Here is a 14,554-nt window from a genome sequence, read left to right on the forward strand (position 1 = left end):
GGCTGTCAAGCACGATGAAGTGGTATATAAGCAGCGATGGGATTCACTTACCTTCCCTACCGGTTCACAAATGTGAGCGTGCTCACTCGCTCGCTTCGCTCACACGTGCCGCATCTACGCATGTGCACCATCTCGGCAGGTGGGCGGAGCCTCCCACAGTCGCTGCTACGGGTTTGCCTGAACTGGAGAATACCACCACTGTATATTAGTCTGCTATTGCTATTGCAAAACAAACAGACCCTATGGTGTTCCCTTTTTTTGCATCTCCTTTGGTGGGATTCTTACAATATCCCTCTAAACCCTAATTTTTTTACAATACATTGATAAAGTTAATCCACTTAATTAAGGTGACTCATCTTAACATTGCTGCCAACGCTACTGGTGGTAGAGCTGGCAGTATCTGTGATGTTTCCAAGTAGTTGCAAAACATGCAAGGACCAACTTCTGGACTATAAGGCTCTTTTGAAGAATCTAATCTTGGTTCTTCCCCTCCCAGTATTTTCTGTTCAGCCACTGCCCTGGGGTGGATTAACTCCAGTCACTCTGATATGCCCTTGCTAGCCTAGAGCTCAGCTAGAGAGCTTGCAAAGAGAGGCATACTTACAGTCTTGGTATAGTGGCCAAGGATCGTAATTGCAACGTGCCCAGCCCAGCTGGGGAGTACTTTCTCTGCAAACAGTCCCCCCAAGTTTCTCGTGATCCTGCTATCTTGCTGCAATAGCCGCCACATCAACCAGCTTGGATTGAGGCACCAATCCAAGAAACTGGAACAGTTGGCATTCAGAACCATACATTTTTTTAAAGTTATGTGGCAAAAAATCCAGCTGGGTAGAGCTTTACGCATCGAAATGGAGGCATCTCTAGGAAAGCGATGGACATATGGTAACCCTAGTAAGCACTTGCTCTCTCTTGACAACGCACAAGCTCATCCTCAAGCATGCAAATACGCTGTTATATTTGGCATCTCCTAAAGCCATTTGTATTCTCCCACAGAGATGTTTTCCACAGTCTGCCTGCAGTACATGCTTTTCTGTATATTTAGCTAATTTAGGCATGTAAGCAAGTCACTGCCATAAGCAAGCAAAAAAAAAACAGCAAACAAAAAAAAAGAACCCCACAAAATAATTTTAGTACTTCGGGAAGTTGATATTTTTTATTTGGTGATTTTTTAAAAAATTGCTCTTCAATAGCCTTGAGAGGTGCTGAAATCAATTCCTGTAATATTTCAGTGCACTTCGTCTCCATATGTTTCCAAAATGAAATAGTTGCCATAAATGCAAGTAGCCCAGAAACTCCACTATGGAATTGTAATTGTAGTTTCAGCTTGCGTATCAGTCGGATTAAAAGGATTCACAGATGCTTAATTTTAGCACATAAAACCCAAGCCGAGATTTACAGAAACCCCAGTTCACTGTGAAATCTACTCCTGTAGATTTCTGCAAGTGGGGGCTGCTTCTGTGTGTGAATGCTTCTTCAGCCAAAGAAAAGTATTACCTTCCACAAAGCAACCCAAGGTCTAAAATGTGTATATATGCAGTCTTTGCATGAAAAACCACAAGCCAATCCTAAATTTCATTGCCACTTTTAGAGATGCTGTTGAAGTTTGAAACATATTTAGCTTAGTTTCATTGGGCTGTTCAGCAAAAGCACGTAGTCCAATTGTAACCACTGAGTATTGCTTCATACCGAGTTTATTTTTGAAATTAGTTTTTCTAGTCTTGCAATGCAATATTTAATTTGCAGAGTTTGTAATCGGGAAAAAAAACAGATAGCAATTGTGACTTCCATTCAAAAGGCCTCTTCACACCCTTAATTATGTCCTTTTTCAAAAAATTAATCTGTCTCGGCAATGCTTTGTAGCCATTGCAACATGGAAGGAAAGTCTTCCAATATGTTGTATAATCATTGCCACCACTAAAAAGAAATCCTTAATAAAGGAACTTAATTTTTGTGCTGGTAAGAGGAGAGATTCCAGAGCATTTGACACATAATTTCCTGATTGATTTTAATAATTGAAAACAAAATTGGATACGAATTAAATATTAAATTAAATATGAATAACATTTAGCAGCCTGTACTTCCAATAATTTAAAACATTTATTCTTTAATTAACGGTGACTGAAGGATAGTAATGATACATTGAGTTTACCCTATGCTTATCTCAAAGTTGCATAAGTATCACACATATTAATTTACTATTTTATCACCATTCTTGAATCTTCCTTCAAGTATTTTTTATTTGTGAACTGCCCAGAGTTATGCTATTAAGATGGGCAGCTATCCAAACCAAAACAACATTTTTTAAGAACAACCTTGCAAGCTCAAGAAACACATTCAACACAGACTGCAGTTCTGAACCTCTTATTTGTTAGCTCTTATTCTAACATGCATCTCTCTCCCTCTTTCTCTCCCCCTCCCTCTCTCCCTCTCATCTTTAAAAACCGCCCCTCTCCAGCAAAGAACAACTCTTACCTGTAAGAGACATTAGGGAACTAAAAGTCTTGCAGTCTGAAATTGAGCAAACTTTTCATCTGTGTATGTTGATGCTTTTCATTTTCCAACTTTGATATTCTCCAAAATATCACAGTATTATAAAATGCTGGTTTTAACTTCTAAAACCTTGATTCAGATTATTAGCTTCCTTTATAGACTCTTGCTTGATCCATCTATTTTCCACCAAACAGATTGAGGTGGGTGGTTATTATTAAAAAAAAGATTTCTAGTGTGGGACTCCAACTATTATTATTATTATCTCTTTTATTCACTAAACATGAAATTCACTACACTGAACATTTAAAAATGTATCACAAATACCATTAACTGGCGCCAACGGTTGATACCGGTTGCTGCCAGCATCCTAGATATCAACCAAGTATCTTTGGATGCTGGCATTATTATTATTGTTGTTGTTGTTGTTGTTGTTGTTGTTGTTGTTGTTATTAACTTTATTCATTAAACATGAAATTCACTCAACTGAATATTTAAAAATGCATCACAAATACCATTGACTGGTGCTAATGGTTGATACGGGTTGCTGCCAGTGTCCTAGGTATCAATCAAGTACCTTCTTAAAATATACAATGTTCTAAGTAGCGCAGTTTTTTGCAGTTCTGCTGGCGTTATTGCAGGAATCTGCAACTTCTTTATGTGTTTTGTAAAATTCTTAGACATTGTACCAAGTGCCCTGATGACAATGGATTTCACTGTTACATGTTTCATCCATAATCGCATAGTTTTGATAGCCAGGATGTGATATTTCATGATTTTTTTCCAGTTCTTTTTCTTCGACTTTTGTGACTCCTGATATAGCGATTTCAATAAATTGGATGATGATAATGATGATGGTGATGACTGATTGATTTAATCTTCGATTCACAGTCTGGGATTGGTAAAAACTTAACAGTTCAAGTCGTGACCAAGGATCTAAGAGTTGTTAAGGTAACATTGATGACATTGATGATATTTTAAAGCCACCTAATTACCAATTTTTTGGGGTAGATTATCTACAAAACTGGGAATATCTTGGATATTCCCAGTTTTTGAGGGGAGTTTGCAGGAGAAAATTAGTTCAATTAATTAGGGTGAAGATCTGTTTCTGACTTCTTGCCAAGTAATTGCTTCTACAGCATGGAGTTTAGAAGATACTGGCCTGGCAACTCTCCAAGCCTGATAAAGGTCTGTAGTTGTGAAATCTCATGAAAGACTTTGCTGGAAAGGAATTCCCTTTAACCTAAATAAAAGAGGTTTTATTGGGATGAGGAGTCTGCTTCATGATCTTGGGAGGCCTAGGTAAGAACAGGTATATTTATGTATTTAGTGATGTAAAACTTTTTATAATAGAACATAATTGCCTTGTAGATGAACGTTTTCTTGCTGATATCATAAGATTAGCCAACGTGCACAGTCATAAATTTGCATTAGTGATACTACTTTTTTTTACAGATCTTCACAAAGAAAACTAATTTGTCTTTTCCATGATCACCATCCTTTTTCTACTAGTTCTTAACAATCTAATAGGTTGTTCTAATGCTAGAACTTTACTAAAGCACTATTACAGAACGTTAGCATCTAATAGATTGTTCTATTACTAGAACATTACTAGAACTATTATTAGAATTACTAGAACTAATAGAAGTAAAAATTACTAGAATTCACTTCCTCCTGGTGCACCCTGGATAGCACAATAGCCTGAACTAAATGAATTAGCAACTGCTGGCAGCCAGACTGCTCTGTAGACTTTCAAAATACATGGCAACGAAAACAAAAATGAAAAATGGACTTTTTCAGATGCCAATGACAAGAGAGATTGGAAATACTGTATTATTCAAATTTTCCAAATCAATGCTGAGGTGCTCAGGAGACCCAATATGTTTCCAAACTTTTATTGGATAGTAACATAGACATAGCCACCCTCCAAGAATGGGGAAACAAAACAACCACTTCATAAACGTTTGGTACAACATAAGAGAACAAACCCATCAGGACAAGATTCAGCAGTCCATCTGCATTTAAAAGACAAAGGGCACTCTTTTGAAGACAGCAAAGTCCACATTTTGGACAGAGATAACCGTAGTTTGAAAAAAGGGTCAAAGGGACCATTGATGTCAAAATTGAAGAGCTCTTTCTCAACAGAGAGGGATGGATATGACATCATCTATCTCCAGTCTACAACAGTCCTTTCAGCAATTCCAAGAAGGCTCCACACTTGTTTGCACTACTCAGGTGACCCTGAGGATACAGATAAATCTCCAAGTGGCCTCAATGACTCTCTAAAAAAATGCAAATGACCAGCTGTCTGCAAGGAAAATAAATCCTTCCATTCCCCACCAGCCAGTCAGGGCTGAAGAAGCTTCTTGGATGAGAAGTGAAACGTTTTCAAAGAAAAACAAAAAAAATCCAATTGCCTCTTGAAAAAAAGCATCCTTGGGTACCCCGGTTAAGAACCATTCACAAATACAATGGTAATAGGAAGTAACAATAAAATTTTCCAACCAATGATTGCATTTACAACTAAATTTCACATGCCTTACAACAAAATACTTTAGTGTGAAACTAATTAAGGTCTGGGCAGTTTCAGGAAGCAGCAAGAGCCAATGGAAGGTTTCTGATCAACTAATCAATGTCAGAGAGCTGAACTTGTTAAGTTGTGGTTAGCACCTTTTAGGGAAGCATTGTGTTGTGGAGAAAAGCAACTCGGGCAGAGATAGTTTGTTTCAGCAATCTCTCGGCCCTTACAGAGAACAAAAGAAAAAAGAAAAGAAAAGAAAAAATAAAGGAAAGGAAAGGAAAGGAAAGGAAAAAAACAGGCCAGGCACAGGACACTGTAGGAGAGAACTTTATCTGAATGAAACAGCAACTAGCATCTCTCTCTCTCTCTCTCCCCCCTCTCCCTCCTTCCCCCCTCTATCCTGTTTGCTTTGCAACCATTTTGCTTAACAACCGACTATTGTTACTACTAAATGAGGAGAGAGTGTATAATGATAATCAGTGATACTGATTAATCAATGTAACATTAATTTCAAATTCAAAAGACACCTGGCTTTCTATGGACAAGATTAGAATCACTACCCAATCTAGTTCAATGCTTGGACAACAACAAACGAAGGACCCCACTTCTGACACCTTACACAAACCTTGGTAGTGGTTCCCTATTTTGACTGTTCATGTAATCCAGTGACGTGCGGTGAGGTTTATGACTGGTGAGGCACTGACACAGTGCTGGGTTTCAAATATTTTTAGACTTGTGGACTTCAACTCCCAGAATTCCACAGCCAGGCATGCTCAGTTCCAATTTAAAGCGACAGCATTTGTTTTTCTCCTTTGCTCCTTCTTTCTTTTTCTTTTTCTTCTCCTTCCCCTCCTTCCTCCCTCTCTCCCTTCTTCCCCCTCTCTCAAACATACACACACACACACACACACACACACACACACACACACACACAGAAGTTGGATTGGACTATCTCTCCTACCCCTTCCCTCTCTCACTCACTCTCAAACAAACCCCCCCACACACAAAAGTTGGATTGGATATCTTTTCCAGTGGCTTGAAAGCAGCTCCTCTGCCATCCCCCCCCCCCCATTCCCCTGCTGCCTTTCCCAAACACCTCCACCATTGCAAATGCAGCCTGCTGTCTTGGTGGGAAATGCCTGGAACACAATAAAGCCCACCCACTACCTCCTGCTGGCAGGCTGGGGTGAGAGGAGAGGCAGAGAAGCTGGAGGGGAGCTGAGCCGAGCCTTCCAAAAGAAAGAGGCTGGGGGGGGGGAAGTGTGTGTACTACAGCATGGCTCTTTGCCTGGCTTCCTGCCTCCTCCTGTGGTCTCCTCAGTGCTCCCTTGTGCTCTCCCTCCCCAAGTGTAGTTTGATTGCAGGTGGAGCCATGTTGCCTTTTCAAACTTGTAATCAATGAAGCTGGGCTAGATTTTTATATAGTTTTATCCAGCTGTGTGTGTGAGAGAGAGAAATGAATGGGGGCCTGGGGAGGAAGTCACTACACTTGTAAGGTGACCAACTTTTTTACAATGAAAAGGAGGACAAATAAATTGGAAAAAATATATCGTAAATAAAAGAAATATTTTATTCATTGCAACAATAATACACTAAAATATGATATATGCATAATAAAAACATTTGCAACATTTTATATTGTAATTATGCTTACATGCCTGTTAATTATTATTTAAATGAGTACTTTTCCATTGAATTAATATTTTTTGTCAATGTATCATCTTCTAACAATATATTGGAAATATCTGAACAAGAAATATCCTTCATATTGAATTTTACGGCAAGTGCTGCAGCTAGAGTATCAACATTTAATCTCGATTTCTCACTTGTCCAAAAATCATTGGCAATTGAAAAAAACTCTTTCAACTGCTGCATTAGTTCCAGGGCAGCACAACATAAATTGAACAAGTATAAATAAACAGTGGCGTAGCGTGGGGGGTGCAGGGGGGGCCGGCCGCACCGGGCGCAACATCTGGGGGGGGCGCGCTCCGGATATATTTCCCTCCTGCTGCGGGCAGAGCCTTACCCGACCTCCCGCTTCGGCAGCCAGTGCATGCAGCCGAACAACATTATGGGCATCGAGAACATTTGTGAGTTGGCCGCTCGGATGCTTTTCAGCGCCGTGGAATGGGCTCGGAACATTCCTTTCTTCCCAGACCTCCAGATCACCGACCAGGTGGCCCTGCTGAGGCTCACCTGGAGTGAGTTGTTTGTCCTCAACGCCGCCCAGTGCTCCATGCCTCTCCACGTTGCCCCGCTCTTGGCAGCTGCCGGCCTCCACGCGTCGCCCATGTCCGCTGACCGCGTGGTCGCCTTTATGGACCACATACGCATTTTCCAGAAGCAGGTGGAGAAGCTGAAAGCCCTACACGTGGATTCGGCGGAATACAGCTGCTTGAAAGCGATTGTCCTCTTCACCTCAGATAGGTGGGGGGCGGCCTCTGCTGGGGTGGTGGGGCTCTTCCAGCACTTGCTGGGAAGTGGGATTCGGGCCTCAGAAACCAGCCTTCCTTCCGTCCGTCCTCCCCAGCCCATCCCCCTTCCTCTTTCCCTTCTTCGCAATTTTCCTGGAAGAAATGGGAAAAGGCGAAGTGGGGGGGGAGAGAGAGCTCTCTGGGGCGTTTTGTTGTCGGCTGGGGGGCAAGAGATTGTGGTTTGACTGGGAGGCACGTCCTGCTGTATCTGTGTCAGCTGTGCAGACCTAAGGTTAAAGTTTGGAAAGTTATCTTCTCTTTCATTAGAAGAGGATTTTAAAAAAAGAAGTCGAGGAAGTATATATTGGGAAGAGTGGGAGAAGGGGACAAATTGTAGGTACATAGGGTCTACACAAGGCCCCGGTTTTTGTTTTCATGGAGCCCCTCTGAATCGCTGTGAATGAGAAGTGTGTGTGCCTGTGTGTGTGGACATTACTCCCCAGAGTTGTCCCACTGAGCACAGAAAGAGGCGGCCTTTTGTGTCAGTAGGCAGAACATCACAGCTTCATATTTTGAGACCATTGAAAGGCTGCAAGCTGCTCAGTGACAATGGCCAGCTGAATGGGGGGGGGGAAGGAATAAACGGGTTAGGGGGCGCAAATTACTTGCCTTGCCCCGGGTGCTGACAACCCACGCTACGCCACTGTAAATAAATGTTCACATGGAATATATTCATTTTTGAAATGGCTGAAAATATCCACCCATCTTTTATCAATTTCAACATGTTGATTTTCCCATTGTATTAATTTTTCAGAATTTAAATATACATTCAGTCTTCTAATGTCTTCAAAGAGACAATTGTCATCTATTTTAATGTCTAGCATTTCTTTAGATAAAAATTCAACACAAGATTCAATATCTGTTCAATATACTTGAGATGAAGTAAAAAAAACACCATTAAAAACTGTTTAATAAAATACGTCACATAATGCGCAACAGATTAGCCTTCAAATATCAAAAAGGAGGACATGTAGGAGGACACTTTTCGAGGGAGGACAGAACTTACAAAAGAAGGACTGTCCTCCCTAAAGGAGGACGGTTGGTCACCTTATACACTTGGGGAGGGAGAGCACCAGTGAGGTTAAGCAGAGTTGATTGCAGGTGGAGCCACGTTGCCTTTTCAAACTTGTAATCAGTGAAGCTGGGCTAGATTTTTATATAGTTTTATCCAGCTGTGTGTGTGTGAGAGAGAAATGAATGGGGGCCTGGGGAGGAAGTCACTACACTTGGGGAGGGAGAGCACCAGTGAGGTTAAGCAGAGTCATCCACGGTGAGGCAGCAACTAGCTCAGCTTTTTCCTTTTACTTTTTTTTTTCATGATGAGAGTGGTGAGGCTGTGCCTCACCTGCCTCACCTGACTGCACGTCACTGATGTAATCACACCTAATGCTTATCCATGTATTTATTTACCATGTTATTGATATCACTTTTTTAAAGCCATGTTCTCAGAATGGCTGCAGGTTGTCCTCTACTGATAACAATGGTTCATAGATATGACAGCCTTGGAAAAAGTAACTTACAACCTGTCCTAAAAATTGCAACCATTGCACTCAAAATTGCAAACCGGTAGGGAAGATAAGTGAATCCCACCACTGTCTGCCACAATCAAATAACAACGTTGCCTATGCCAGGTCCATGGGAAGGACACAATAGCTGGGTAAAAATGCCAAATCTGGTCTAGGCATCTGGCTGACGGTGTTGCCAGCCATATAATAGTTGATACCCACAATATTTAAGATGTACTGTATATTAAGTTGTAAGGTTGTTTCTCTCTTTTGCTTAACTGGCTTTTGGGTTTTAGGGTCTATTGGGTTTTTGTGGTTACATTGGTGTATTTTTCACGTGACTCACTATTGCAGTAGGAATGGGGCAGCTATGTTTAACATCTCCAGCCATATTCATCTTGTCAATTTATACTCTCCGCTGGTGAGCTGCAAAGCCAGGCTCATAATAGAGATTTCAGTAGGCATTTCTCATTCCATTTTCAAGTCCAAATGCACAAGGCAGGATCTGAAAACAACAACAATCTTAGAGTAGGAACCAGGGGTGGGTTCCTGCCAGTTCTAACCTCTTCTATAGAAGAGGTTCCACAAATCTACAGTGCCGTTTAGAACCGGTTCCAGCTCCCTCCCCCTGCCCGTCCGCACATCATCAAGATGAAGGTGAGAGGAGGGATTCTGGGAGTTGAAGTCCACAAGTCTTAAAGCTGTCAAGTTTGAACACCCCTGGGGGTTTTTTTTCTAAAGGGTTAGGGGTGCAATGGTCTTGTAACTTGACAGCTTTAACACTTGCACACTTCAATGCCAGAGTCCCTGATCCAACATGACTGGAGGAGGAATTCTGGGAGTTGAAGTCCACAAGTCTTAAAGCTGACAAGTTTGAACACCCCTGGGTTTTTTTTCCCTAAAGGGTTAGGGGTGCAAGGGTCTTGTAACTTGACAGCTTTAAGGCTTGTGTGCTTCAAATGCCAGAGTTTCTGAGCCAACATTTTGGTTGCTAAGCAAGAGCGTTGTTAAGTGAGTTTCACCACATTTTACAAGTTGGCCATGCCTACCCAGTCACATGGCTGGCAAGCCACTCCCACCTGGTCACATGGCCAGCAAGCCACTCCCACCCAGTCACATGGTCAGCAAGCCATTCCCACAAAGCAGGCCACACCAGAGAAGAGGTTCTAAAAATTTTTGAAACCCACCACTGGTAGGAACCCTATGTATTTTGAACTTAAGATCAATATCTCTATTAGTACAGGGATGCTAAGAACACAATGCTTATACTCCAACACTTTAACATTGTTTACTCTCTTTGCAGCCTTTTATATTGCTGTGTAAGAGAAGATTGTTGGAAGAGGGGAAACACCTTCCAACATCCCACAGATTTGCAATCTATTCTGACTGCATTTTCCAGGTGACCTAAAAGTTCCACTCGAGCTCCATCCATTTCATGCTCCCTAGGTTGCTCTTCTCATAGGTTTATAAAATTTGTCAGAGCCACACCATTAATTATGTGCCGCGGCACCAGTTTATTACATCAATTTAATTTTCAGTTGCTTGTTAAGGTTTGGACTCCTTGTCTCCTGTCCCTCCTTTGAAGAATTGATTAAATTCAGCCTTGCTCTGCTAAACGCCTCGCTCAGTTCTGGGATCTGGGAAAGCCAACAGTAGTCCAACGACACCTCCTTTCAATTGTGCCGTTCTGTCTTTTGTATTCTTCTCCAGCTCCCATATCCTATTTCAGCTTCTGCTATTTCGGCAAGGCAAGGCCAACCATTTACTGAAGTGTTTTTGTTTGTTTTTGCCATTTTTCTCCTTGCCTGCAGTCGGTGTTTGCAAAGCATTTAACACGACTAGGCGGGTTAATTTACTATACTGGTAAAAAAAATTAAAAAGCAGGCTATTTGGAGTGTCTTGCAACACTGACATGTTTTCAGCTTGAAAATCAGATGTCTCCATCCCAAAGGAAAGAGCCTTTGCCAAAGCTTTGTTTATATTGATGCCAGGTGCAAGCTGGCACAACCGTGATAGTGACACATGAACACTAAACAGTTTGCAAAAAAAGAAAAAAGCTCCCAAAATGAAATTCTGTTGCTAGAGAACCAGGTTTTAAAATATCCCACCACATCGAGTGCAGAAAGCTAACTTCCCTGGGAGAATTCTTTCAGGAGTTTCCTTCAACTGACTTCCAAGACCCAACGTTTGTCCTGCACAAATATATCAAGAGTTCTTCCTGCTCTGATAAAATAAATGATTTCACTTTACTCCACAAATGTCATACTTTTCTTCTCTCAGGTAGTTTCCAAAATGGCTCATGATGATCTTGTGATTATGGTATGCAAAGATACAGACCAAGCAGTGAGATAAAATGTAGAGTCTTCACCTACCTGTGATTCATCTACCTTATCTAGAGAGGAGCCCTTTGCCTTTTCTCCTTCTCGGACCTTTTCCTCCTCTCACTGCCACATAACTTGGGAGTTAATGTTGCTTCTTATTTTTCTTCATCAGTGTCAGTGGAGGAAATAAAATAAAAATGCTGGGCTTGTTCTATCACAAGGAAGAGTTACCACAAGAAAAATAACCACGATGTTTTTAAAATTAGCAAGCCAATCTACTTTGAGGTCCATCTTTTTTTTAAACATGGAAGTATGGAAATGGTTTGAAAAGGACCGTCCATTTTTGATTGAATCTCTAGATCAGTGATGGCAAACCTTTTTGACATCGAGTGCCCAAACTGGAACGCGTGTGCGCATGCATGCCAGAGCACCGGAAACCTGAAGAGCAGCTGGCCAGCACGCCTGCGTCCGCCGGAAACTGGAAGAGCAATTGGCTACAAGGCGCGTGCTCATAGAGAGGGTCCTGCGTGCCACCTCTGGCATGCATGCCATAACTTCGCCATCACAGCTCTTGATCTACTGTAGCAACTACTTCTGTGGGTTGCTTCCTAATTGCTTGGATGCCACTTTAAAATTTAAATTTGAATTGACTTCTGAATGCTGCTGACATTTTAACATTCAAATTGATACTGGTATTTGAGCGGTGGCTAGGGTTTTTAAACATTTATTGGCCCATACTTTTATTTTGTTATGAGCTACCTAATTGGTCTAATGTTCTCCCCCAAAAACTTAATGCAGATTGCTGAAACAAGCAAATACTTCTCCATGTGGCAAATCCATCTGGAAGGTTCAAATGCATCTTCTTCAGCTGCTTCTTTAGATATCTGTGTTTTTCTTGCTTTTTTGTTATTCTTCACTTTTTCTTTTAACTCCTTTTTCTATCTTCTATGTTTCTGTAGGCTTTAAAAATCTTTGTAATGACTTCTTTTAATAAAAAATATTCATAAAAATGCATCTCCTTCATCTTCAAAGTCTAAGAATGTATACTGCAAATCAGGGGTGGGTTCCTGCCAGTTCTAACCTCTTCTATAGAAGAGGTTCCACAAATCTACAGTGTGGTTTAGAACCGGTTCCCGCTCCCTCCCTCCGCCCATCCGCACATCATCAAGATGAAGAACACCAATAGGAATAGCAGACTTATATACAGTGGTGGTATTCTCCAGTTCGGGCAAACCCCTAGCGGCAGCTGTGGGAGGCTCCGCCCACCTGCCGAGATGGTGCACATGTGCAGACACGGCACATGTGAGCGAAGCGAGCGAGTGAGCACGCTCACATTTGTGAACTGGTAGGGAAGGTAAGTGAATCCCATCGCTGCTTATATACCACCTCATTGTGCTTGACAGCCCTCTCTAAGCAGTTTACAGAGTCAACATATTGCCCCCAGCAATCTGGGTCCTCGTTTTACTGACCTTGGAAGGATGGAAGACTGTGACACCCTTGAGCCAGTGATAATCAAACTGCTGGCAGTGGGCAGAATTAGCCTGCAGTAATGCATTCTAACCATTGCGCCACCACGGCACTTAATCTTTTAACATTTTAATCTTCGGTAGAAGGAATTAATTCGTACAAAAATAATCCTGGGGCTGTCATACCGGTAGTATTAGGTGCCTAATATATATTTTTTACCTCATTGCATTCATGAAGAGAGAGATGGGAAATAAAAAGTGGGAACATATAATGTATCTAGTTGATGGGTACATCAATATGGAAGCTCTTTGATTTTGCTGCAGCCCTGCTTCTGGGTATACACCAGGGGTGGGTTCCTTCCAGTCCTAACCTCTTCTATAGAAGAGGTTCCACAAATCTACAGTGCTGTTCAGAACCGGTTCCAGCTCCCTCCTCCCGCCCATCCGCACATCATCAAGATGAAGAGAGAGAAGAGGAATTCTGGGAGTTAAAGTCCACAAGTCTTAAAGCTGTCAAGTTTGAATACCCCTGGGATTTTTTTTCTAAAGGGCTAAGGGTGCAAGGGTCTTGTAACTTGAAAGCTTTAAGACTTGCGTGCTTCAAATACAAGAGTTTCTGAGCCAACATTTTGGTTGCTAAGCAAGAGCGTTGTTAAGTGAGTTTCACCACATTTTACAAGTTGGCCACGTCCACCCAATCACATAGCTGGCAAGCCACTCCCACCCGGTCACATGGCCGACAAGCCACTCCCACCCGGTCACATGGCCGGCAAGCCACTACCAGAAAGCAGGCCACACCTACAGAAGAGGTTAAAAAAATCTTGAAACCCACCACTGCTGCAAATGGTTGAGACATTTTGATGATAATTACCAAAGGCTAGCAAAAATGACTGAGCAATATTTATTCTCAGCCATGACACAGTATTGCTGCTCTATCCCTCCAAAGATAAATGCCAGGAGAACACAGAAAATAGGAAGTAATCTACCCAATCAATCTGCTTTTTTCCTAATAGAAAAACAGTATTGCTACCCACAAGAGAGGCAGGAGGATACTGCCGTTGTTTGAGACAATGGCTTTCAAAATTAAGTTCATCATTAAAAGAGTTGCTTTCCATAAAAAACCCGATAGTGTCAAGTTACAAAGATGATGTTCTGCCGGTTCGGACTGGTTGACCCGAACTGTTAGCAGAAACCGTGGGTGGGCCTGCCCCGCCCACCTGCCCTGGCTCTATTTCATCCTATTTAGGGACGTTTTTTGAGCAAAGTGCATGTGTGGAAGGCCGGGCACATGCGTTGACAGGACACATGCATGCACATTTGTGAACCAGTAGGGAAGGTAAGAAGTCAAGTAATAGAACCTCAAAATTCCTAAACCTACAATTCTCACTCTAAACCTGGCTAGTTGTAAGAACAATGAGTTAATTCTGCACCCAAAGAAACAAAAATGAGTAGCAGTCACTATCTCTATCTCAGGCTGTTTCTACTGTTTCTGGTTTTCAGAATCATTCAGGTGTCTCAAGAGCTAGAATTCCCCAAGGCCAGTTCCCTGCCTGAAGCCTGTCTGAACTATCCAACAACAAAGTTTCTGTTTCTCTCACTGCCAATTTTGTTTCACCCATTTTCTACCATTTGTGCCTTCAGTCCTTCTTCAATCGACAATCAATGTGCCACTAATTGACCTTTCCCCATTAAATTGTTTCAAACTGTCAGCTTGAAGCTACCCCCAACAACTGTAATTAAAACAGCCCCAACTATGATATGCCCCATACATAGAAACTCA

The 14,554-nt window shown here is 41.8% G+C and overlaps 2 protein-coding genes across 2 annotated transcripts in view; one reads left to right on the plus strand and one right to left on the minus strand.

The window, feature by feature from the left end:
* Positions 1 to 14,554, minus strand: part of CLYBL (citramalyl-CoA lyase) — a 215,243-nt gene that overhangs the window by 39,950 nt on the left and 160,739 nt on the right. The window lies entirely within an intron of this gene.
* Positions 872 to 11,553, plus strand: LOC309389591 (COUP transcription factor 2-like; the record flags this gene model as incomplete). The annotated part of the gene is made up of 3 exons (XM_081948143.1): positions 872 to 882; positions 6,953 to 7,435; positions 11,481 to 11,553. 3 exons carry the CDS (start codon positions 872 to 874, stop codon positions 11,551 to 11,553), a joined length of 567 nt encoding a protein of 188 aa, XP_081804269.1.

Source organism: Natrix helvetica (genome assembly GCF_964273705.1).
Source record: "Natrix helvetica genome assembly, chromosome: 3".
NCBI classification, from domain to species: Eukaryota; Metazoa; Chordata; class Lepidosauria; order Squamata; family Natricidae; genus Natrix; species Natrix helvetica.